A 27,029-nucleotide genomic window follows, 5' to 3' on the forward strand; every position below is an offset into this window, starting at 1 on the left:
CAGTCTTAAGCCAGTACTGGGAATCCTGAGTTTGTTGGGAAGCTGAGTACATCCACAGAGGATGGGACCCCCTAGAGGACCCCAAGGCTGGCATTCATGGCACAGATCTGAAGAGTAGTATAACATAACCCATTGAGTTCCATTTTATATGACACGGGAACAACCATGTCAAATTGTTCTAGTCCCCCCTGGCAGGGATGGAGAGGAAGGGTGTCCTACAGAGATACATTCTTATTTCTGTGTATGGAAAATAGAATAAGAAAGAGAGAAATGACTGACCTATATAGGTGAATTCTCGAAAGTACCCACCTAAATTTGATGTTCTTTTGATGATAAATAGCTCTTCATAGAATGGAAAATTAAAAGAAATTGGAAAATAAGAGAAGGTTGAGGGGAAGTAAGCATTCGATTAGTCTGAATTCAATAGACTCGGGGCAGTTTTGCTCAGACGTGAAGTGGCCCAAAGCTATAGGGTCTACAAAGGGGAGAGAAGAGGATGCATTACCCAGCATGAAGTTATTCCATTTATTTATTCAACGAACATTTCCTGAAGACCTAAAAATTCAAGGTCTTGAGATACTTAGGCAGGATAAAGGGCCCTCTTTGCTCTCAAGGAACCCCTAGGCCAGAGAAAGATCCAGATCTGTAAACAGATAAATTATAGAACAAAGTGTGCCAAATGCTCTGCATTCTTTCTCTGGAACCTTTTCTATCTCTGTTATGGTAATTATCCCACTGTCTCCTGGGGATCGTTTACATATGGGTCACTCCCTCACAAGCCCACCCCCAATCCCCACTCTCAGCTGTAAGCTCCATGAGGCTGGGGCTCTTGGCCTCCTGCTATGCCACCTGGTCATAAGTAAGTGCTCAGCAAATAGTCACCGAAAAAGGAGCATGACCACTTCTCTTGCCCTCCTCTTTATCACAGTGGTCTCTTCCTCTTTATCTTCCTCTGAAAATGCTCATTGTTTTTCTTTCTTGCTTTCTAACAAATATTCCATATTTTCTTCTGTGCTCAATCCCCATATCCCATACTTCTCCCTCCTGTTTCTGCTTACTCCTGACTTATTCTTGCCATCGCAACCTAGGGAAATCTGAAAATTAACTACATAATTTCTAATTGTTGCACTTATCTTCCTGCTGTTGGACTTTCCCCATTGGGCTCCCTATAGCTTTATTCACATTACCACACCCTTTTCATCAAAAGTCAAAGAAGGGCCATGCCCCTGAGAGAGGGTCTGAACATTTAAACCGCTTCCAAGTCTTAGGAAAATGCCAAGTGGAGCCAACCTCCAACTCCATTAATTCCAGGAGAATTTTCCACCTGGGATCCATATTTAGATGACATTTTATGGTCATCCAAGGAAATTTGGGAAACTCTGGATTTTATACAATAAAATAGTTTTTCTCCTGCATAACTTGTCAGAGGCTTTCATATGCGGATATGCAGTATGAATCCCAAGAGTGGCATATAGGAAATACATTTCCCTCCCTGATTTGGCCACCTTTCTCTGACTTTTTGTGACCATCCCTACCATTTGCAGGAACCACAGCAAGAGTATCCACCGAGGCCCACATTTCACATGTCTAAATACATTAAAGCTATAGATATTTATAATGTTAAAAATTGAGTAACAGCCATGGCCTAGCTCGTGTTCTCAGCCTGGAGACTTCCCTGGATGGGCCAGCCATTGTGCACCTGAGTGGTAGCCTGGATTACTGGGGGCAGGGCAGGGGAGGTGGGCTGGCCCAGCTATCTTGGGCAGTAGCTAGACCCATCTAAACCTTGGACAGGACTGACTCTGTCCAGCTTCGCAGGCAGCCAGGGTAGGTAGAGTCTGCCTGCCCTGCACCCTGCCCCAGACTCTCCCCCTCCTCCCTAGTTCCTTCACCCTCACCCTGCTCTTTCCCTCAGCATTCCCAGACAGTTCTAAGTGCCTCCCAAAACTATCCCATCCAAACAGAGAGAATGGAAGAAGCACAGTTATCGGGGAGCCTGGATTGCCTCAGCACCTACTCTGGGTGACAAGGGAGGCCAACTTTAAACACATCAGCCTCCCCACTTTTGCTGGTTTCCCAGGGACCAGCTGTGATTTCTCTTCCCCCCTCAGACCCTCTCAATCTCATTCATATTCCGTGGCCTGGGTGCCCACTTTGGTTCGTGCATCCTCCTCCCATTATTCCCGTTTTCTCACTTGGTTCTCAAAATCGCAAAAACCTTTTTTAAAAGACCAAACAAACCAAAGTCTGTGGGTTTGTTTTGTGGGCCCTGATCAGGGACTCCCCTTGTCTGGATCTCTGGTGATGCTGGTGAACACTGGTGAGTTAAATGATCCCACTTTAGAGAAAACTGGGGTGGAAAAGCAATAATAGCAGTATAAAAGATTAGTTCTGTAGCACAGCAAACACCACTTCTCACAAAATGCAGTACTGCTGAAGTAAGCATTCCTATTTGCTTGGACCCGGGGTCAATATGCAGAATGAGTGTCTTATGCTTAGGAGCATGAATACATTTAAGAAATCACTTCTAAGAGAAACAAAGCAAAAGCCTTCCCATGCCAGTGGCTAATTACTTCGCGTTTTCGTTAGCTCCGAAAAGGTTCACAGAATCATACCAGCGTATTGGAAGTAAACCAAAGAAGGACTAGGATTAAAAAGTGGTTTCTGGGCTTCCCTGGTGGCGCGGTGGTTGGGAGTCCGCCTGCCGATGCAAGGGACGCGGGTTTGTACCCCGATCCGGGAGGATCCCACATGCCGCGGAGCGGCTGGGCCCGTGAGCCATGGCCGCTGAGCCTGCGCGTCCGGAGCCTGTGCTCCGCGACGGGAGAGGCCACATCAGTGAGAGGCCCATGTACCGCAAAAAAAAAAAAGTGGTTTCTGCCAACAAAGAGCACCTTTAGATACGGGAAGGTTTCTGCTTCTGTGTGTCCATCATGGTGTCAAACCGTGAGCTAATTGTGCCCCTTGTCCTGGCCTGGCCTTGAGGACATGGCTCAGTTCTGATCATGGTTTTATATTCTAAACAGTTGAAGTTGTGGTCTTGGGACCCGGAAGAGGAACGCAGGCGACAGGAAAAATGGCAACAGGAGCAGGAACGTTTGCTCCAGGTAGGACTGGGTTTGCTGCTTTTTATTTTTTTCCTTCTTTTTGGTGATGCTCTCTTAATTTCTGCTGTATTAAATAGATGTTTAGCCCAGGAAATACATGGAATCAGCTTCTTCTCAGAAGTCGTTGAGTCTAAGTCTGTTCATTTTGTGTCCATGAGACAGAATGCTCTGAGTCTAATACCTCCCACCAGAGGTTACACTGATGAACATAAGGAGAAAGCATTTCACTTAGAAAAAAATCCAAGTATTGATTAAGGGCCAACCCACCCACTTATCACCTTGTTCGCTGCCAATCAAATTCCAGTCCAACTAGGAGCGGGAAGGAATTATCAGAAGGTTATTGATAGCATACATGTGAAATAAAAGTTGACCTGGGTCTTCTTCCTTAAGTAGAAATGTTTGCTCCATCTTTGAGCAAAAGCTTCTAATTTTCAATTCTAGAAAAATTCTGGGAGTTAACTTATCATGCTCCTACTTGTTTCATCCCAGTTTTGTGGAGCAACAGAGCTTCAAAAAGTAATCTAGTAACCTTAGAAACTAACCTATGCGGAGCATTTGGGGTGTGCCAGAACTGGCATATTTGTAGGTGCGTGACATATTTTACCTAACTTCATTCTCATAAAACTCATCAAAGTATGTCTTATTGATCTCAGTTTGCAATTGAAGAAATTAAGGCTCAAAATAAGTTATATAGGGCTTCCCTGGTGGCGCAGTGGTTGAGAGTCCGCCTGCCGATTCAGGGGACACGGGTTTGTGCCCCGGTCTGGGAAGATCCCACATGCCGCGGAGCGGCTGGGCCCGTAAGCCATGGCCGCTGAGCCTGCGCGTCCGGAGCCTGTGCTCCGCAACGGGAGAGGCCACAGCAGTGAGAGGCCCGCGTACCGAAAAAAAAAAAAAAAAAAAAAAAAAAAAAAAAAGTTATATAATTGCCCGAGGTCATACCTCTAACAAATGTTGAGCTTCGTTTCAAATCCAAGCTTGGGTGACTCTAAAACTCATGTTCTTTCCCCTATATTCCCAATGGTACTGATTTTACCGAAAGTCATAAAGAAAAAGAATGTTAAATCTCATTTATTTTTGTGACTTTCTGCTGATGTGTAGAAAGCAATGCTTAATGCGAGTTTATTTTACTTTTTTTTCTTATCTTTTTGTTCTAATCCTTTGGCTTAATTCCCAGGGGTGGAGAGCAAAGGTCAGCTAGATAGTTAATTAATTGTAGTGTGGCTCTAGGTCTGCCCGTTAAGTTTGACACTTTTCAAAATTACATAGGAGTAAACCTTCAATACCAAAATCTAGTTCTTAGAAAGAACTAGGTTCAGCAAAGTCCCAGAGCTGTTGGGACATTTAGATCCATTGGGAGACCCCAGACCAGCCCTGGTCATCTGCTGTTCTCTTGGAAGTCAGATGCCCATTCCACCAGGAGTCAGAAATTCCACAGAGTAAAGAAGACGGACTGTGTTTCCCATGGTGGTGCTGTGTCTGTTATACTTTGAAAGGTGGCCGTGGTTTTAGGTGTGGGTTGTGAGCTTAGGGGCAAGGTGTTTATGGGGAAGGAAGGGTGTCTGTGTGTGTGTGTGTGTGTGGACAGATATACCACATCTTTGGCCCCTGTATCATCAGTTCATCCTCTTGGTAAGGGAAACGTGATATAAGCTCCTAGAACCAATAAATGTAAGAAGCTTTGCTTGTTTTTCATCTTCTGTAAAGTTTTAAGGTCTGTTTCCTCTATTCTGAAGACTCTTGGAGTCCCTCTCTAAAACTTTACAATATTAGGTTTTATAACAAAATTTTTAGCCAAAGTTTAAAAGCCTACCATGGGTTGACCAACAGTGGTTTGGCCAGAGCATTAATAGGAACATTAGGCTCCAGACAATCCCATAAAGCCCTTTTGCTCCTAAGATAATAACATAACAAGTAATACCTGGAGGAATTCTCAGTGTCTTTCCCAAGAAGATGGAAGCACAGACTCATGTTAGCCTCAGAGAGAGGACTGACAGTAATCAGCCTAAACTATTTGACTGTGCGTAGTATACTCCAGCAATTCCTTTGTCTCTGTCATGTCAGCGATGCCATTCTCAAGGCATCCAGGGGTGTCAGTTCTCATCTTAAGCATTCGTTTTCATTTCCATGTATTCATCTCTTCTAGTCAGCTGTCAGGGACTCCAGTCACATTTTTAAAGCTCTCCTTATCCTTACATCCTTTTCCTGTTCAGAGTATTTTTATTTTTTTCTCTGGAAGTGGTGACTAGTGTCCTATTTTTTCCTGAAAACAATAGTAGCAGTTCTGATATCAAAGCCTTCTAATGGGCTGTTTAAAAGCTACTCTTAATTCAGGAGGACAAAGTTAGGAGGATTCCATTTTAGTAGAATGGCCACAAGCAAAGAGTAATTCAGCCACTCAGCTAATTATCGTCCTGTCCACTTTGGACCTTTCTCCATCATCTATCTTGTAAACCTGCGAGGTTTTTTTTTTTTTTTAATCTTTTATTAAACTCTCCCAACAGCAACGTATTTCTATTAGTGGAATGGCAAAACTCATCTCTGAAGGGCCCAGTAAAAGCAAACTATTGGTTTAACCTACCTCTGAGGACAAAACCCAAGTTAAGAAAGCGTTTAGAATCTTTCCATCTTTTCTCTTTCCATAAGCAAATGCCTACTCATATATCTGAAGAACATTCTATGAAACACCCACAGCAGAAAAGATTGTTCTCTGTTGGATTTTTATGTCCCTAACATGTCTGAGTACCACAAAATGGTATTTCCCTTTTGGTGCACGAATGGGTTAGCTTCAGAACCTTACAGCAAGAAGAGTCTTGCAACACATTGTACGTGATGGTTTAGCGGGGGGAAAAGTCCCAGTGATGTGTGCACTGGTCCGTTCAGAACAATCTATGGAAATTCCATAACAGGAGAGATACCGGAAGGAACAGGACAAGCTGAAGGAAGAATGGGAAAAGGCCCAAAAGGAGGTGGAAGAGGAAGAGCGCAGATACTATGAGGAGGTAGGAAATTCCCCGGAAGGAATTTGACCCTGAAGCCCTGATTCCTCAAAGTCTATCAGCACTTTTTCTGTCTGTGCTGTATGTACCCATGGGGCATGTCTGATTCTCTTTACTCACAACAGAGCCCTATCAACCTTTTAAAAGAGTCCTATCCTATAGGCTGTAAAAGACTACTACTCTTCCAAGTTTAGCTTGTGGTAAGGGTGTGTTGAGTCATGGTCAAGGGGGAGAATAGAATTGTATCTCTTCTTTAGTCACAAAGGTCAGATTCTTGATTTGTCTTAGATGACATGAAAGTATCAATTTGTTTATTTGTGTGTTTGTTTGAGGCAAGCATGTTTGTAGTAGTGAATTAATATTAATTTTTATGAAGATAATTTTGATACCAAGGCTAAGTGAATCCTTACTGCTGCATTCACTGTATGGTACTAAAGAGATTTAGAAGGGAGGAGAATTTGGTTTTGTTTGTTTCATTTTTAGATGAACAAACCAGACCACATTTGAGAATTTGAAACTACACTTTATATATATTATCCAAAATCTGTTTATGATTAATATTGTTGTGAATTTGTTCTTCAACAATAATTTTTGTGCATAATACTTTCCCTAATAGCATTTCTAATTAGGCCTCTTGAATCACACTAATTAACTTGCAAAGACTCTGTTTTTCTAAATTAAATGCTAATTTCTAAATCATTGCCCATAGAGCATGTTATCTGATTTACATGCTTTTTAAAAGTAAGACCTTTTTTTATGCCCTGCTTGTTTACACATAATTCTGATGTTTGTCCTTAAATTTCTTTAATGACACTTTTCTCTTGACAAATATGATTTATCCTTTCTCCCCCTTTCATTAATTCCTGTCCTTCCCCTAGGAGCGCAAAATAATTGAGGACACTGTGGTTCCATTTACTATTTCCTCAAGTTCTGCAGACCAGCTGTCTACATCCTCCTCTGTGACTGAAGGCAGTGGGACAATGGTAAGACCATAGATTAAAAGGAATTCATGAAATAAGAAAACTAAAATAGAAGTACTAAACCACAAGGCCAAGTTTTCCACCAGTTTAAATCCAGGACTAGCTGTTTCTCTAGAATCATGTCAGCTACTACGTGGCCATTGTACCCCATCATACTGTCATTGCCGTGGTGAAACCCTAGAGTCAATCCCTGAGAGCAGTAAACATATTACTGAGGCCAGCCCTGCCCCCACAGGCTGGAAACCAAAGTCTCTGCACTGGTTGGCAAGACCCTGGTTAGTGATGCCACGTGCTGGAATGTCTTTCTAACTGCCCATCATTCATTCATTTAGCAGACGTATGTTTCTCTCTGCCAGACCATACATCTCTTTGCACTGGATGTTAGCAGTGGGATGCCAACAATACACTCTCACCGGCCTCCATGAAAGTTTCTTCTGAATCACTCTTAAAATTCCACATGAATATATATATGTGTGTGTCTTCAAGGTCTGGAGAGAGTCCAGAAAGGCTGGTCAACCTCCATATCCCCCAAATAAGGTCATGGAGGTAGTGGACATTGGTCATACCAACACCTGGATAGTCTATAATCTGCATTTTAGTTTTTGATGGTATAATAACAGAATAAATTCATTTTGCAATAAACATAATATCACTTGGGTATATGTCATATTAGTCATTTCTGTAGTCAATTAATATATGCTGCAATACACTAAAATTTTTAAATTATCCAATTTTAACTTAATACAAATGAAGATTGTACAAAAGTAATTCACCAAATTTGATATTGCATGATCACTCAGGAAGCTCAGATATTGCTTATCTTTGCTGTTACATACAAAGATTATCACAAAAGCCAAGTCTTTCATGTCTCTTTCATATATTGCAATGATAATTATGAAAGATTTTCTAGACTCTAAAATAAGTTTTTTATGTATCATCATCAAAGGAATTCTACACTGTCCAACAATTTTTCAGTATTTACCAGCCATTTTCAAATATCGAAATTTGAAGTGTATTGTTTTTTATTTCTATTTTATTTTTTTAACATCTTTATTGGAGTATAATTGCTTTACAGTGGTGTGTTAGTTTCTGCTTGTTTTTTACTTAAATTTTTAAAATTTAAATTACAGATTAAAAATTTTTTATACAATTTTTAAACGTTACACTACATAATCTGCATTTTGAAATAACCCACGGGCACTCAAATGCCACTTGTCCTGAAATAAGCCATCCTATGACTTTGTTTTATTCTGAAAGATGGGTTTTCTAGCCAGTTCCCTTTTATGATAACTTTTGAGAGAGATCCAGCTTACATGTTCATTTCAAATCATTGGAAATCAGTTACTATTCAGTTAATTTTTTTTTTTTTTTTTTTTTTTGCGGTACACGGGCCTCTCACTGTTGTTGCCTCTCCCATTGCGGAGCACAGGCTCCGGACGCACAGGCTCAGCGGCCATGGCTCACGGGCCCAGCCGCCCCGCGGCATGTGGGATCTTCCCGGACCGGGGCACGAACCCGTGTCCCCTGCATTGGCAGGCGGACTCTCAACCACTGCGCCACCAGGGAAGCCCTATTCAGTTAATTTGAACGACTGTTCTTTAAATTGTAGTCACTGTGATTGAGAAAGTGCTTCAGATATTCCATGGCCAAACATGAGTATTGTCCAGTGTGTTTAAAAATTATATTCAAGATTATCCTTGTTTTCCCCATTAGAATAAGATGGACTTGGAAAACTGTCGAGAGGAAGAACAAAAGACAAGACAGAAGAAACCATTCCAGGGGGATAACAGTGGCTCATTGCTTAAGACTAAGGAAGGTGATCCACTGGAGGAAAAGGGCAGGTATGAGCCATTCCAGGCTGTCCATCCATATGCTCAAAGCTGGGCTGTGCCCCTTCACTCCCAGGAAGGGCACCCATCACTAATGCAAATCATATTCAGCTTTGAAATTATCATTCCAATAATACATTATGCGTATATTATTGCTTGAGGACATTCTAATGGCTCTCAAGTCAGTGTCCTTATACTATTGAATATAAATAGGTGAAACCTTTTTTTAAATGAGGGGAGACAGTATTGATCACCAAAGGAGCATGTTGTCAATTCAAAGTCCCAAACCTAAATACCACTCACCTGAAATGGTTAATGTATCTGGAGGGATAGAGTTTAAAATGGGGCTGTGGTGTGGTTATAGAGAACAGACTGGTGGTTGCCAAGGGGAAGGCGGTTGGGGGAGGGATGGAGTGGGAAGCTGGGGTTAGCAGATGTAAGCTATTATATACAGAATGGATAAACAACAAGGTCCTACTATATAGCACAGAGAACCTATGATAAACCATAATGGAAAAGAATATTTTAAAAAAGAATGTATATGTGTGTGTGTGTGTATATATATATACATATACATATGTATATATGTATAAAACTGAACCACTTTGCTGTAAAACAGAAATTAACACAGCATTGTGAATCAACTATACTTAAATTTAAAAGTATATTAAAACTAAAAAAAAAGAAAGAAAGAAAATATTGTATCAATACTGATTCATTAACTGTAACCAAAGTACCATACTCACAGAAAACAACAGGGGAAACTGTGTACAGGGTAGATGGGAAGTCTCTGTACTATCTTTGCAATTTTTTAAAATAACTCTGAGACAGACTGGTCCACAGAAATAAAGTTTATTTAAAAGAAGAAAAAAAAGAATGAGGCCGTGGTGTCCTACTCACTGTGGACCTGAACTTTGCCATTAGTATCCTCTGACCTGTGAGAAGCCATGTTTACTCTGGGTGATAATATAAAGGATAGCCAACAAACCCGTTGGTCATGGGTAATCCCCCTACCCCATGGGTTCCAGTATGTTCCATGGGAGATCAGAACAGGATACCCAGAAACTCCTGGAGCATTCAGAGCTAGCTCAGACTGGAGCAGAATCTGGTTGTAGGTACGGACTGTAGTGAGTTTATTGATGCGACCCCATGTCTGAGACCTAAAAGGGACCTGCAGAAACCCAAGAGGCTAGCAGTGCTCTGCCACCAGCAAGTTCTTTATGATACAAATGTTGGCCTTTGGGGCTCCGATATATCAGATAGATGTTGGAAAGTGTGCATGCATGTGTGTGTGTGCATACACACTTGGGTACACACACAGCCTCCTCAGAGGGACCCAAAGACATAAAAGGCTATCTAAGTATCATTTTCAAAGACTGGCCAATTTGAAAGGTTGGCTGGGAGCTGAGCTCTTCTGGTGGGATTTGCACTGAGAGTTCTCCTATGTTCATCAGCTAGGAGACTCGGTGAATTGTAAGATATTAGAGCTTGGGACCCATGTCCAGAGCCTGCAGAGCCCTTGGAACAGCACATCTGTTTCCAGTTAACACTATTTAAAGAGACTTTCCAGTTTTTGAAATGAAAGCCACTAGTCAGGAATATTTGAAGGATGCTAATAAGCATTTTCCATGAATTACTGCTCGTTCCCCAGACAGTCCCTGTTGTCACCAGAAACCTTTAAAAAATCTCCTCCGTCTCTCCTTTCTTTGCACATAGAAGCTACTAAAGGACCAGTGAATTACCATAGGTTGCCGAAGCCCCACGTGGCCCAAATATTTTCCACAATAAGTCCTCTCTTGTGAAAATCTGGGAGATTGCATTTAGTTCTGGCACCCCCTGAAATGATTAGAATGAAGAATTTTGTGGACAAGGAGGTAGAGAGGACATCAGAAATGATGGTTTGTTAAACTGCTGGTTGATGAAAATGCGTAGCATTGAACAGTATTCTAAATCCATTTTAAATCTACTTTAACATAAAAAGAATAAATATTTATTTAGCCCCATTTCTTTTTTCGTATTGTAATCGGTCCTGAGGGATAAGATCAATAATTTTCGTTCAGTTGCTTTTATTCCTGTTCTGAAATACATTTGTTATTTTAACAGCCTAACTCAAGGAGTCTTGACTCATTCTGAGAACCCTGCATTGAAAGGAATATATCAGGACCTCCAGCTGGATACAGAAGCTGGGGCCTCACCCTGTGGGATGAACCCACAGCTAGCTCAGGGTAAGAATGGAGAAAACCAACCCCCATGTTTCAATTAGTGTAAGACCCCTTCCCCACCCCATCGTCCAGACAGATATGACCTCTGCTGGCTGCAAGCTTCTCTTCCAGCTTATGCTAAACAGCACAGTCCGGAGGCTCCATGAAATCACTGTGAGACCTCAGCAGCCATTAGCACTTTAAAGAAATGTGATTACTAAGCACTAAGGCGGCAGCTTTACTGAGCACTAAGTGTATGTTCTTTACTTGGCCTCAGATCCATCCCGGAATCAGCAGGTATCAAACCCACCAATGCACATTTTAGAAGATGTGAAGCCAAAAACCCTCCCATTGGACAAAAGCATTAATCATCAGATTGAGTCTCCGAGTGAAAGGCGGAAGTGAGTAACCAAATAAGATGGGTGTGGAATTTCTTTTTTATTTTAATTGGCTAAGAACGGGGGGGGGGGGGGGGGGGGGGGGGGGGGGGGGGGGGGGGGAGGAGTGAAAAAGTGTGAGATGGCTAGATGTTAGCAGCATTTTTGTGCTTTCTCTCCATTGACTGTCATTGACAAGGTAACAAATATTTATGGCAGTTTGGAACAGTCTTGCTGGCAAGTAAATATTTAGTCTGAATTTGGCAACTTAAAAGAGACAAAGTATGTTTTTAACCCACAAATCTAAACATTGGAAAGAATGTGCAGGTCTGTTGTATTAGCAATTTATTTAAGTGAGTTAAATTGTCTCAGAGCCTATGGACAAATGTTCTTTCAAGGAAAAAATGTTTCCTCTCATCATCATTCTCTCCCCTTAACTAACTACCCCAGGCTCTATTCTAATTTTGTAACAATTGTGTTTTTTATAGTAATAATAGTTCGCATCATTTTTGAAACATGTCAATATAATAGGCACTGTGTTGAAGGGTTTACATATATCTTTCTCCTCTTCTTTTCATATATTAACTCACTGAACTCTCCCAATAACATTATTGGGTTATTGTTCCCATTTTACAGATGAGGAAACTGAGGCTCAGAGATATTAAATAACTTATCCAAAGTACTTGTCTGGATGAGTGGTAGAGGGATTCAGAGTAAACCCACAGTTCCATGATAAGATCATATTTGAGCCAGAGGTTCCTTGTAATCAGTTTTAAAAAGATAATATTCATTATACTTTAACCAGTCATTCTACCTGGAGCCAGACTACCTGGATTCAAAATATTGACTCTGACACTTGCCTGCATGGAACTTTGACCAAGATACTTAATCTTTCTCTGTTCCAGTTTCTTCGTGTATAAAATGGGAATAATAGTAGTGCCTACTTCATAGGGTTTTGTGCCTGGCAAGTAATAAGTACTATACATTGTAGACAATGGTGTTGATAATGACAGTGATGGTGATGATGATGATAACTTGTTTTATAAGTTCATCCTTTTATTTTTCTTGTTACATTTTTTCTCAATACACTTTTGAACCATTTCCCCCTTTTCTCTTATGTCTATCCAATTTCATTTCTCTATGTCTAGATGACATGGAGAATTAATAGAAGGTAAAATCACATAGAAGGAGTTGTTATTTTTATTGATCATTGTGGTGATTTTCAACCATTTTTCAAGGTGATGGTCCTTATACTTTAGGATATTCCATGAAAAGCTGATATTTTGGAGAAGACAAGCTCTGTCTGAGGAGGGAGGTTTGCAGGGGCAGGGGCTCAGGGAGTTATTCTGAAAGCAGTTACAAGACAGGTGGCCTCACGCTCTGTTCATGTCTATGCTGGCATTTCTCTTTTCCTTGTTCTTTTCTGTCCCTTTCTTTACCAATGAAATTACCTTTTTTTTTTTTTTTTTTTTTTTGCGTTACGCGGGCCTCTCACTGTTGTGGCCTCTCCCGTTGGGGAGCACAGGCTCCAGACGCACAGGCTCAGTGGCCATGGCTCACGGGCCCAGCTGCTCCGCAGCATGTGGGATCCTCCCGGACTGGGGCACGAACCCGTGTCCCCTGCATCGGCAGGCAGACTCTCAACCACTGCACCACCAGGGAAGCCCCTGAAATTAACTTTTAAAATCAAGAGCCCGGAACTGACAGCTTAATCACAGGCAGGGCTCACGTGTAACCAACAGCACCCGTAAAACCATTCTGGGGGCTTCTGGCTGGGAACCATTCTGCTTTGTAGATGCCCAATCACATAGCAGTCATTAGATGTTTTGAACATCATCCCTAATCATGTAACGAACTTATGAATAGGGGTGGAAGGCACCTCACTGAAAAATACCTCGTTTAAGCGCTGCCCTTTGTTTCTGGGCTCTCTTTAAGAACTTTTCCCTACACCCCTGTTCATCTCTCCCCTCCCACCCTGTCCATAATTTTTATATCTAACTTGGAGTGCAACTTTAACTAGCAAAGAGCCTGACCAAAATAAAGAATAGAAAACTATTCTGTCTTTCTGTTCAACAATGCCAGCCTGGTTTTGATATCAGACATCCAATGTCTGTACAGTCTGCTAGATGGAAATTTTTTTGTCCTTTGTAAAAAAAAAAAAAAAAGTGACCCCTAGGACACACTGTGGTCTTTTATTTGGTTGCCAAGGAAGTGGGGTGTTTTTTTTCCTTGTCTAAAAAGCCTTTCCTTGTGGGATTGGACTTCTCTTTACTTGACGTGATGTTTGGCTCCTTTCCCATGTTACAGGAAAAGCCCTCGCGAGAACTTCCAGGCTGGGCACTTGTCCCCCTGCTCCTCCACCCCTCCTGGCCAGTCACCAAACAGGTACAAGAGGTCAGCAAGCCTTTCTGAGGCTGCTTTGTTTTGGCTAGGGGCTGCTGAGCATAGTCGCAACCAAATTAGTGCTTGCCCAAGGATTGTGAGGGATTTGTCCATCCATGTCTCTTCCTACACACACACATAGACGGGAGGAAAGAACACATCCCCATCTGCCTAAAGATTTTTATCAGCCCACAGTCGAAAGAGCCAAGTGTGTGACGTTGGCGCGGCTATGGCCATAGGGCTTTAATTACATTGTGCAGAACTTGCAATCTAATAAGAGAATCCACCAGACAATTGCCGGGCTCCTAAGTCGGCGCCTTTCCCTCCAAGACGGCTCGGACCTTCTAGGCAGGATCCGCTGATGGCTCTTACAGTGAACCAGGCGGGCGCTGAGAAATGAAACTTCATCCTCCCTTTTACTCTACTCGAGCTCTCTAATGATTGCTTCTGGACGTTAATTAGGCCCCATGATATTCTTAAAAGCTGCCTGAGCTCCCATTCCCTGGAGAGACAAATGACTGAGTACTCCAAGGTTTTCTTTGATTTAGAAATTTCATTTAACTACTGGATAAGAGGGAAATCCTAATAAATAGAGTTTGCTAAGGGCAACTCTTCCTTTTTTCTCTTGTCTTTCTGTTTCTTCTGTCCCTCTCTTTGCTTCCAAATGATATTGCATATTTTAAAACTTCTTGTGTAATTCCAAGAGATTTCCCGACAGTCGGCATCATTGCAATCCGATCTTAGCTGAGGGAAAGCTGCCTTAGAGCACAGCCATCCTGTCTGAGCCAGGTGGAATGGAAACCCAATGTGAGTTCTTCATACCGGATCACAGAACTTGGTATCAGAGCAGGGATTTGATCCCACATCTGCCTGATACCTGTTAGGCTGTATCACAATTTCCTCTTTATTTTTAAACAAACAAACAAAAAATTTTAATAAGTAAAAAGAAATGCCCTAGTGGGGCAATGAACCAATTATAGAAAAATGTAACACAACATTAAAACCTTAATAAAGCTAAACTTGACTGTCTTTTAGGACGTAAGAAAACATATGATAAATACATTAAATCATCTCAAGGCATTTGATCACTGTGGTTGAATAGACTACAACGCAAACTTTTTATAACAACTAACACACACACCTACACGCACACACACACACACACACACACACACACAGAATTCCATGCCACAGTGGGGGCCTATTGGATTTAATCTATCAATTGTCTGCATCTTATACCTAATTCCTACTCATTCACTTACAGCATAAACATTTTAAAAACTCATGTTTTATTTATTTATTTTTTTTTTGCGTGAGGCTCCATATTAGTGTGTTTGACCAATGATTCTAAACGGAACATTTTATTATGACATATATTTTGCAACTTAGGTCTATAAGTGGGAAGAAGCTGTGCTCTTCGTGTGGGCTTCCACTGGGTAAAGGAGCTGCAATGATCATCGAGACCCTCAATCTCTATTTTCACATCCAGTGCTTTAGGGTATGTATTCATCTCTCTCCTGCCTAAGTACAGTCTCATAATGTCTTTTGGCCTCGTTCTGTGCTGAGTGACTACCTCCTGGAAATCCTGACAGCCTTTGCTTGTGAGGGCCCCCTGACTCTAGGTTGTACAGAAGTGTGCGTGGAGTCCATCCTTCAGGATGAAACTCTCCTATCACGCGTCCCTCTGGGATGGCGGGTTAGAGGAGGCAAAACAGATTTGTGCGACGTGTCTTTATAAAACCATTTTTCGTTGCTAAAGAGCATATACTTTAGCAGGAAGCTGAGAAAGCCACCCTGGAGGGCGACGATGCTTCTGAATCTTTTAAGGCCAGATGGATTTATTTGGAATGTCACATCTTTGATGCTTCTCAAACTCTTGAGACTCAATTCAAAGATTTGGGGTCTTTGACTTAATGGAAGATTGTCAATTAAGTGGTTACAGCTAGTTGCTAACTTGTAGGTCTCCAAACAAGTATGTCTGCAGTCACAGACTGAATATCACTTCCTCTGAGAAGCTGACCTGCTTACCACACTAAGTCAAGTTGCCTTTGTTACAGGTCCTTATAGAACCTTTCGTGGTCCTTATCACTCACTATTGAATTGTTTAATTATCATCTGCTCTCTAGAAGCTCCATAAGGGCAGGCACCACGTCTGTCCGGCTCACCACTATATCCTCTGCACCCAGTGAAGATGGTGTCAATAAATATTTTTAGATGAATGAATTAATAAATAACTGAAAATGAGGAGGACTAAATTCTAGTCCCAAATCTCCTGCCAACAAGCAGGTGAATGAATGCCTGTTTATTATATATTATATATATTATACATATAATATATATTTTTTTATATATTATATATATATTATATTATATTATTATGCCTGATTTATTATAATATTTACAGGTCAGACTATATCAGCATTTCCTTTTTTCACCCATGGACATGTTTCAGATAATATATAATTTTGAAGCCAAACCTCTATCTCTGAAAAGAATCATTTCTTTCTCTTTATAACCCTAACATGCTTTCTGTGTCCTTCTTGGATTTGTCCTGTTTCTCATTAGTAGCCCCCTCAGCTATAAAGTAAACTTGCATGGGTTTAAAATAACTTCCACTTTACCTATAAGCTAAGAGAAAGTGAGTGAGGTTGTCCCAAAGTTATTAATTTAATAATGTCAGTAATCACTAGAAAGCAAAACTGATGGACAAAATGCAATATGGATACTTGATTAGACTCCGTTTATCAATATTCTTATTGTAAAATTGACATAAGTAATGTATATGCTAAATTGTCTGGGAATGTTTGGAGGCTACATGCTATTTTTTTTTTTTTTTTTTGGCCACACTGTGTGTCATGTGGGATCTTAGTTCCCCGAACAGGGATCGAACCCCTGCCCCCTGCATTGGAAGCATGGAGTCTTAACCGCTGGACTGCCAGGGAAGTCCCTGGAGGCTTCATACTTTTAAAAAATTCATACTAATACCAAGATAATATGTTCCAACACCACAGTTTATTCTCAGAAACTTTACCAGAACTCAGAATAATCAAGGTGGCAGCGAGTCTTTGCAGATTCTCAGCAGATAAGGGACTTGTCTTCTTAGCTGTCAAGGCCCTTATTCTCTCTAGTCACTCACTTCTTGGAGCTGACCTGATGCTTTAAGGCACATCACCGCTTAAATGTATCCCCTACCCTTCTGTGTAGCTGCAGCTTGTAACATAATTTGCATGAAGCCTCCCTCTACCTGAGATGACCTTAGAGCATCAGTCTGGGGCTGGCCCTTGTTTCCTGGGCTGGGTCAAGATCCCCCTGCAGTAGGCTGGCATGTTCTCTGATTCAGCCAGTACAGTGTACCCGACAGTCTCTTTCTGCTCTCAGGCTGACTTGGTATCACTGCCTTTAACGTGGAAACATAAAGTGGAATAGCTATTTCCCAGTCATTCTGGTCGGGTAGAACTTACCAACAACGCTAAAAAGCATTTGAAGATTATTCAGAGACAAGTTTCAATATATATTGATCATTCCTTGGCCATGTGTTTATTTAAAACCACTAGGATTTAACCTGTTTAAAACGGTTCTTCCATCTTGATTGAGAATCGGTGTGCATAGGCTTTGGGATCAACCCGATACCACTTACCAACTTCACAACCTTGGACGAGTCAGCTAACCTCTCTGAACTGGTGTCCTTCTCTGAAAAATGCCAGGAGTTAGGATAAAATGCTAAAAGTATATTGTTGCTGGAAGTCAAGTCGTGGTGCAGCATCTAATACATAGTAGATACGCAACAAATGTGGAGGTTGGAGAAGTGATTACTGTACTATTCATGTGAACAATAACTAAACATTATAAGGAAACAATTCCTTATGCACCTTATAACCTTCTGTTCTTTCTACCCAATAGTGTGGAATTTGTAAAGGACAGCTTGGAGACGCAGTGAGTGGGACGGATGTTAGGATTCGAAATGGTCTTCTAAACTGTAATGACTGCTACATGCGATCCAGAAGTAAGTCCTGAGGGGAAATACCTTGAGATGAATGAGTGCAACCATATATGCCTTTCATAGACCTAGCTTAGGAATTCAGCTACTCTCCATCAATTGATACTCCTACACTGAAGGAAAGATACATTAGCATACAGGTAAAAGAAATGATAATGAAATAATCCCGTATGTACCACTTGTTTCTTACTGGAAGTTACTGCTATAACATGGACTAATTCTTTTTATCCAGAAGTGCATTAATACACCAGCAGGTAAAAATGTAAACCAAGTTTGAGACATTGCCTGAGCTCACCATAGAGATTTCAGTGAGATGCAGGGATGCTATAAAGTCTGAAACTATTTATTTGTTGAGGCATCTCTTTAGAAGACCAGTAGCATTTGGAGGGTGTTTCACATATGAAGAATAGCTCTCCACTGCTCATCAAACCAAGCACCAACTCCTCAATATCTACATGCCTCCATTCAGGAGTTTCATGGCATAATGTGGGCTTGTTCCCAACTAAATTGAAAATTCTTTGAGAGACAAATGGTGGGTTCTACTTCTCTGTGAATCCCTGCCCCCTCCAAAATACCTTAGTACATACTAATCAGAGAAGCCCCCTTGAGGAGCCTGCCCTCGCATCTCATGTCTGGGTCTCCTGCCACAGAAAGTTAATGTTATTTTGGGGGGACCACCAGGGGGTGCTGTTGCCCAACTGCTGTTTATAAAATCTGAAACTAGCCAGTGGCTAGCCTCTGAATCCTTCCTCACTCTCCATCCTAAGTATAGTCCTGGTGCATGACCTAGACAGCAGGTGATTCTTCTATGCAAATTCGTCAGTCAAAAACTCTTTTAAAAAAAAAAATATGAGTGAAGATCTGGTGTTTGAAATTCAAGAATTTTTTATTATTTCTCAAAGTAAGTGAAGTGGCATTTTTACAGTCTTTTCGTGTGGGTTTCTAAATCTGGAAGACTGAAGATTTTAAGAGTGAAAATTGAAATTAAGTTGTTTTATTGCTATAGATTTTGTAAATTCAGAGAAATATATGCCTATTTTAACAAAATGATGGGAAATAAAAATTAAACCCAGGTGGTTTTGATCTATGATAAACATTTGACTTGAGGTCAAAACGGTTCCAACTTAGAGCTGCTGCCATCAACCTGGACTATTTTATATGTATATACAAAATATTGATATTAATTTTTATACTATGTATTATACATATAAAATATGGGATAATAGTATACCATATATATACCATAAATATATATACAGGTATATACAAATATATATATACATGTATAATATATAATAATTATATTTTACTTAAACTATATTTGTATTTGTTTGTTTTGGTTTTTTGTTTGGGTTTTTTTCTTCTTTATCCCTCCCGCCCTCCCTATCCCACCCCTCTAGATGGTCACAAAGCACTGAGCTGATCTCCCTGTGCTATGTGGCTGCTTTGCACTAGCTATCTATTTTATTTATTTAATTTATTTTTAATTTATTGGAGTATAGTTGATTTACAATGTTGTGTTAGTTTCAGGTGTACAGCAAAGTGAATCAGTTATAGATATACATGTACCCAACATTTTTGGCAAATTAAAAAAAATGATAATGTTAGGAGAAATTGGGAGCTTCCTCTTTCTCTTTTTTTTTTTTTTTTTACTTTTGAAGAAGAATATTCTTTGATTTTCTCTTCTTGTGCCAATGCTCTTCTCTTTATTTAATTTTGAATTTTATTTTATTTATTTTTTTATACAGAACGTTCTTATTAGTCATTAAAAAGGAAAACTAAACCCTTTTGTCTCAGGATTCAAAGTGATTTTTTCCCTATCATCTAACATAAACTGGAGTTTTCCCTGCAACCTCAATGACCTGCTGAATGTGAGTCATGGAACCAGAAGAGGGCGCTGTTAGGTTGATGGCCTCTTGAACCAGATTTGAAAAGTGCTGTAAATCTGAATTTCTTTCATAATTTGAAGTGCTTGAAGAATGCCGGCAGAGAACAAACCTGAACTCACCTCTGGATAACAGTGACCTGCTTTCATCCAGATTTTCATTTTAATTGAGAAGCTGGGTGTTTCGTTGTCATTTCTTTGGAAATTAGCTTTTCAGATCTAGGCCAGCAATTTTTCTGTTGTGTATACAAATATAAAGGCCACTAACTGCTTTTGATTCCAAATCTAAAGACAAGAACCATAGAGTTCCTGTAATTGTCCTGTAAGATGAAAAATAAGGTGATTGGAGGTAGATTAAAGATATGATTTTTTCTTTAATGTTTTTGATGTGATATTTTACTAGGATGGTTTTTAGAATACTAAGGTACTAAGAAGAAAGCAAAAAGGCTCATTATCTCTCTGTCTAGATAACCAATATCAATATTCAAAAGAATAAATAAATGGAAGTTATAAGTAGTAAAAGGTTAGAAAAATTAGATTGTTTAGAAAGATACCAAATTAAAAGTGAACCTCTTCAACCTTAACCACGTAATCACTTTCTAATAAGTTCTTGGGGAGAGGGGCAGAATGTATGTTTGTATACACGCACATGCGTGCACACACACACACACACACACACACACACAGATGCATGTGTGTGTGACACATCTACCTGTATTGGTTCTTATTTCACAAAGGTAATGACATAGCCACAGTGGTACTTAGTTTTTGTTGCTGTTTTTTTTCACCTAATGATATATCTTGGGAATTTTTCCATATAGCACTTTCTTTCTCCTCATTCTTTTTAATGGCTCTTTAATAGCTGCATACAATTCCATTGTGTGGACTTAACCATAATTTAAAATTAATGCTCTATGAATGAGTGCTGCAGTTATTTCTAGTTTTTTAATATTATTTTTTAAATGCTCCAGTGAACATCCTTGTGTGTATGTCTTGATGAACATTTGAAAGCATTTTCACAGGGTAGATTCTGAGCAGTGGTACTGCTGAATAAAAAGGCATGTGCTTTTTAAATTTTCAGGCAACTTGCCTAATTATCTTCCAGAAAAGTGTATGCTCCCTGCGAAGTATATAAGAGAGCCTCTTTCTCTCTCCATGCCTATGTCAGCTCTGGATATCATCAAACTTTTAAAATTTCCACTCTGCTAAGTGGGGAGGAAAAAAAAAAAAGAAAAAAAACCTCTTTGCTTTGATCTGTAGTCTTTAACTATAAATTAGTTTAAACATCTTTTCATATGTTTGTTCACCATTTATATTTCTTTTTCTATTGACATTTATATTTCTTTATCTTTTGCCCATTGTTCTATTGGCAGATGATTTTTACGAGTTCTTTGTAAATTAAGGAAAATTTCCCTTTATTTTATATTTGCTGCTTTGGGCAGTTATCATTGGTCTTTCTACTTTGTGATTTTTTTTTTTTCATAGAAAAGATTTTCATTTTAAATAGTTAAACATATCTCTTTTTTTCCTTTTTGGATTCTGGGTTTTGTGTCCTCCTTAGAAAAACTCTCACTATTCCAAGGGTATAAATAAATTTAGCTGAGATTTCTCCTAGAATTATTTTCTGGGTTTTTTTGGCATGTAAACGTGTGATAATCAGAAATGTATTTGGGGACAAGAAATAAGATAAATACTAGCTTTATTTTTTTTTCCAATTAGCCAATTGTATGTCTATAACTTAATGAATAATCCCATTTTTTCTTGTTAATTTGAAATACCAGCTTTCTCTTAAACTAAGTTCCCATATATATTTGGGTCTTCTTCTGGATATTTTATTATGTTTTATTAGCCTATTTATTCTCTAGTATCAGTTTTAATTATCATAGCTTCATATTATGTTTCAATATTGAAGCAGAGAGTGGCTACCTTCTCTCCAATTATTTTTTCCGAGTTTTCCTAACTCTCATGTTTATTTTTCCAGATAAATGTTAATATCATTTTAGGCTAAACTTTAATTAAGTCAACACATGACAGGGAGAATGACCAGTACATCTGAGAATACTGCTCATTTTTCTTGGTGTCATAAGGAAAAACTATATCTTCAGAGTGAATAGATGGAAAGGTTAATAATTGGCTAGAGAAATACACTTGAATTGGTTGAATATACCCCAAATGCATAAAAGAGTCAGAATGGGAAAAATGGCTAAAATTGTTTTTTCTTTTTTTTTTTTTCTTTTGATCTAAGTTGAGAAGAGGGGAGATGGATAGATGTGAGGGGTGGTTTACATCATAAGCATTCTAAGTGAAACAAAATAATTTCATTGTGTAGAATAATAAAACCTGAATATATAAGCCTATTTTCTTTAAGTAAGTAGCCACGTTTAAATGAAATTTTTCTCTTGGAGGGGAAAAAGAGCATAGCAGCGTATTAAAATGCAATTCCTAAAAGCAACGTAAACCGTTTTTAAGTTCATATGTAAATGGGAATAGAAGTGCAAAACAAATTACCTGTCATGGATCAAGCCATCACATGTTTAACTGGTGCCATTTGTGCTTGGGTGTTAGATGACCACGTCTTTGTGTCTGTTCCATCATTCACTCTTGTGAGATGCATTTAACGCAAAATCCCTGGGGTCTTTTCCAATGTTGCGATTGCCTTATCACAACTCTAGTGCCTAAAATGAAGGAGAAACTTTGTGAAGGTTTCAGCAGGAACTATGGGACCCAAAGCATCCTTCCTAGATAGGTTTGCCAGATAAAATACAAGATGCCCAGTTAAATGTTTTTGAATTTCAGATAACAGTGAATTTTTTTTAGTATGTGTGTCCCAAACATCACCTGCTCAGGATGTAACACAAGTATATCCCAAATATCCCATGGGATATATGCTAAAAAATGTATCTGTTGTTTATCTAAAATTCAAATTTTATTGGGTGTTCTGTATTTTATTTGCTAAATCTAACAATCCTTATATCTAGATCATATGTCAAATTCCTCCTCTTGCAATGTATTTATTCTTAGAGAAACCACAACCTAGAGAAACTGAAAGAAGAGAGATTATTTTCTTGCTTATTTGCCCCAGAAGACAAGGTAGAAAACTTGGTGGAGATCATTTGGTTTAGGGTGAAATCCAGAGGACTTCAACCAAACTTGACAGGGCATATGAATCACCTTGTTCAGTTCTGGGATGGGGCTCGAAAGTCTGCATTTCTAACAAGCTCCAGGTGATGCCAATATGGCTGGTCCCCGGACCACATTTTGAGTAGCATAGTGGGACGAGTTTCCCCTCCCTAGAGGGAAGAGACTTCGGCAAAGGGCATTGCTAATTTTGGAAATGTTTAAACATCTGAAGCCAGAATGGTTGACTACTTTAACCAAATGTTGCTCTGTGTTCTTTGTCCCAGGCGCTGGCCAACCCACAACATTGTGACGTGGTTTTCGAGCTTCCAGATCACTCACCATTTCCTTACTGAGGGTGTCCCCTGGCAATCGTTTAACAAAACCCTAAGTGCAGGGGCTTCTCAGCATTCATCTAATTTCTGAAAGGCTATTCTAAAAGATGGTATCTGTTCTTTTGTAGCACAGTGTTTGTGTTTTTCCTGCTTTCCTTTTTTTTTTGGCATTAGCACAGTATATACAAAAGAATATTGAATTGTAACGATCCTGAATAGTTCCCAAAAAAGGTCTTAGCATGGTCAAACAGGCTTACAGTTTAAAATGTGTTATTCTTTTCTTTGGGAGTTAATGAGATAAATGATGCAATAAACCTGGGTTTTTTTTAGCATTTCTAGGAATTAAAAACTTTATGTTTACAGAATTGAGCTGCAGAAAATGCAGGACATGCCAATTTGAGACATGGGGTCTTCTGAGACAGGAGCATACAATTAATGCATTTCAGAAACTAAAAATCACACCATCTAGCTCTGAGCTATAACTTGTTTTTAATGCAAAGATGCTAGTCTGATAATATATACTGTAATCCTGAAACATTTGTGTTACTTACTTTTTGAGGTGGAAGTCATACCAATAAATTATTGCACCGTTAGTGTTAGATTCTGTGTCCTTTGGAAGTTATGCCATTGCTGTAGGCTCACCCATCAAATAGAGAGAATCCTTGCTATACGGGCTAGGCTTACACTCTGGGACATTGCCCAAGGGTAGGAAGAAACCAGAGGGACATAATTCAGTCATCATTTCCAAAGTTATTACCAAAATCTGTGAGGAAGTTTAATCTTCCAAAGAGTGGTGGGTCAATGATAGCCAGGAGGGCTTTGTTGCTTGCTTCTCTTTAGGCTCTAGATTCAAAAAGAGGCTCAGTGTGGGACATATGGAAGCTCTCATTGAGATCAGCCCATCATTAGGTGTGACCACCGCTCACCCTTGCCTGCAAGTTCTCCTTGGGGGTCTGAAGCCCAGGTGGCTAAAGTAAAGCATTAAGTCCATCTTAATAGAATCTGAATGACATATGATGTGAGAAGCCACTAGCATGTGATCAACAAGAACCTACTGTTCACATCGTGCCCTGTCCACCCTCCTGGATACCTACCTGCTCTCCTCACGCCCTACATCACCAACTCTCTTTACTACCAATACTGGACCTTGCTCATGGAGAAGTTTAGCGAGAAACTCTTGCGGAGAGCTGGTTTATTTTTTGCCCTGTGTGATGAATTTCATCTGGCCAAGAAAGGAATCAGGTTACTAAAAAGCATCACATTTTAGATCTCCAGGCTGTTTTCTTTAAGACTGGGGAAAGGGGGACTATTTATTCTGCCTTAAAATGATGGCAAATAAGTGATGACAGATGACATTTTGTGAATGTAGACTCTGGATATACTCCTAATAGGTTAACGTAGTCATAAAAGGAAATCAAGTAGATGTTTTTCTGTTATGTAAGCAATAATTTTTTTTCTGTGTCTTATTGAATATGACTAGCAATTATTTATTTACATGCTAGACGGTTCTCTGCATGCGGGTTCCATGTAAGTACAGAAATTTCCTCAGCCACTGGAGGTATTTTGACCATTTTGTCATTTGGATGAGCTGTTGTTAGATTGAAATTTACACATCATTTCATTTAAAATTGTGCCTTAGAAAATGCAAAGCTGTTGCACATAGTCAGTGATGAATTAAGGATGCAGTACATTGAAGACAGATGAAGTCCCCTCCAAGTTCTCAAGACTTCTCATGGAGGTGTCCGCTGTTTTACAGGAGGAAAAAAATTTAAAAAAAGAAAAAGAAAAATAGAAAAACTAAAAAAAAGAACGTTTTGAAAATGTACAGATTAAGTCCCATATTTTGATTAACCACCTGCATGTTTTATTAAATATTTTGATAATGTGGATGTTTACACTTTGCATGATACTAGCAGAGTACTTTACCACCAGTAATGCACAAACATGTACAATATGATTCTTCATAACCGATTTTTCTAGAATACTTTTTACATGTGGAACTCCATCTGTTCTGTAAGGGTTCTATGAATATTGCACATTCTCTTCTGGTTTCACAAACTCATTTATACATACTTCTTAGTGAGACTCATTGTACATTGTATTGAAGCTAGAATCAAGAAAAATAAAGCCCCATCTCCAACTGCAAAATGTGCTTTTCCATAATGAACAATAGTCACCAGCACAGAATAATCTCCAACATTTTCTAAATTCTAATTGCCAACTGTTTCTATTTATATTTGATTTATATTTCATTTGGAGTCTGTTACATGGCAGCTCAGGCAGACTAGATCTTGTTTTTTCCAATGCAGCATAATGAGTATGATCTATTTCTTTTCAAATAATCTTTGAGATCCCAGGAAAAAAAAAAAAGTGCTCTGCTCTGTTGAGCTACAATGTAAATGTGTTTGTTTAAAAAACAGATGAGGCAAGTGAGTGATTTATTGTTCCTGAGGAAGTATATCTTTTTTTTTCTTATACTTCAAAAGCTTGTCCCTTCTCTTTCTTAAGGAAAAAAATGGGTAACTCTTTGTTTTTCACTTGCAAACTTTCATGACATGTGTTCATTCTTTCCGTGTAGTGTTACTAATGCAATACATATTATAGTTATCTATACACAGTGTAAGACTTAACAGGCTGAAATGATCCACCTCATATGTGAGTCCGTCCAAAAGATGTTACTGTTCTGGGTGGGCCAATGTTCTATATCAGTTACACTAACCTTCATTTAAAATATTTATTCTAAAATGCCTCTGAGAAATAGTAAAAAATAAACATAAAAAAGTTGTCTAAAATGCAACAGCTTTTATAGTAAATGTACATTTATAAATAAAATACTCAAATCAACTTTGTATTTCATTGATTTTTTTTTGAGGGGTGGGGGGGCCAGTTTTCTTACTTGGGGAAGAGAGAATCAGGCTGTCTCTCTCTTGCAGCTTTTGGTCCAGAGTTACAGGGTCAGTTGATGGCAATGATGCGTATTTGCATATGTATATTGATGCATCTTGAGGTCAGCTATTTAAGGCAAATCAAACTTACCAGCTGACTGTAGGAGTCACCAAGGAATTGCCTGCCACTGAAGGATTCAAACTCCTTGAGATGAGAATCACAATAACCAGGAGAGACCACGCAAATACCAGAGGAAATTGTCTAAAACAACCAAATGATGGTTTACTTCCAGTACTGGCTAGAGAAAACCACGTCAAACCCTTTAAAGCCGCTGTATTCTGCCGCTTTTTCCAGTGCTGACCCAATGCTCCCTCTCACTGTATACATACAGTCTGTTCACGGAGGACCTTTCTCTGCATTGTTGAATCTGGGAATATCCTTTGAAAAGGTGGCATCCTGCTGATACTGTATCAGCAAAATACACAAGTATCTTGCCTGGCACTGTGTCTCCAATTTGTAGGTGGTCGCAATAGCACTCAAATGCCTTGAAAGGTTCCATCATTTTAAGACGCAATATTCTAATGGCTACTGCAAGTTGTATTCTGCTGCTTCTTTTGCAAAGTTTGGTATGCAGTTAGTAGTTGCTGCTGTTTGCGTATAAAAGTGAATTCTTTGACTATTGTAAGAGAATTTTAGCAACTATTGGAGTAGTTTAATATATCCATTGTTATTTAAGTGAAAGTTTATTCAACTACAATGCATTTCAAAACAAAGAAAAGATTGTTATTCTAACGTGTGATCTATGAAGAATGTCTTTATTAAAAGAAGAACATTTTACCTGGGATAATGTTGAACTAGCTTTTCTTCCATTGACTTTCTTCGAGACCTAAGGACTCCTTTTTAAGGTCTGAATCTGGACCACAAAGGATCTCTC

At 39.3% G+C, this 27,029-nt stretch overlaps 1 protein-coding gene across 9 annotated transcripts in view; it reads left to right on the forward strand.

Moving 5' to 3' along the window:
* The window catches only part of LIMCH1 (LIM and calponin homology domains 1), a 343,577-nt gene extending 317,524 nt beyond the window's left edge, over positions 1 to 26,053 (forward strand). For 4 of the 9 annotated variants that reach the window (XM_032633009.1, XM_032633013.1, XM_032633012.1 and 1 more), the window contains 9 exons: positions 3,027 to 3,107; positions 6,017 to 6,109; positions 6,985 to 7,089; positions 8,800 to 8,927; positions 11,019 to 11,140; positions 11,394 to 11,517; positions 15,265 to 15,373; positions 17,776 to 17,878; positions 23,162 to 26,053. In XM_032633009.1, the coding sequence (XP_032488900.1) occupies positions 3,027 to 3,107; positions 6,017 to 6,109; positions 6,985 to 7,089; positions 8,800 to 8,927; positions 11,019 to 11,140; positions 11,394 to 11,517; positions 15,265 to 15,373; positions 17,776 to 17,878; positions 23,162 to 23,187 (891 nt within the window). In that variant the 3' untranslated portion in view covers positions 23,188 to 26,053. Of the gene's footprint in view, positions 1 to 3,026; positions 3,108 to 6,016; positions 6,110 to 6,984; positions 7,090 to 8,799; positions 8,928 to 11,018; positions 11,141 to 11,393; positions 11,518 to 13,800; positions 13,888 to 15,264; positions 15,374 to 17,775; positions 17,879 to 23,161 lie in introns of all 9 variants that reach the window. The other 5 variants (XM_032633008.1, XM_032633010.1, XM_032633005.1 and 2 more) reach the window with 2 other exon arrangements.
* Positions 26,054 to 27,029: the final 976 nt, after the last annotated feature.

The sequence above is a fragment of the Phocoena sinus genome, chromosome 5, assembly GCF_008692025.1.
Source record: "Phocoena sinus isolate mPhoSin1 chromosome 5, mPhoSin1.pri, whole genome shotgun sequence".
In the NCBI taxonomy this organism is placed as follows: domain Eukaryota; kingdom Metazoa; phylum Chordata; class Mammalia; order Artiodactyla; family Phocoenidae; genus Phocoena; species Phocoena sinus.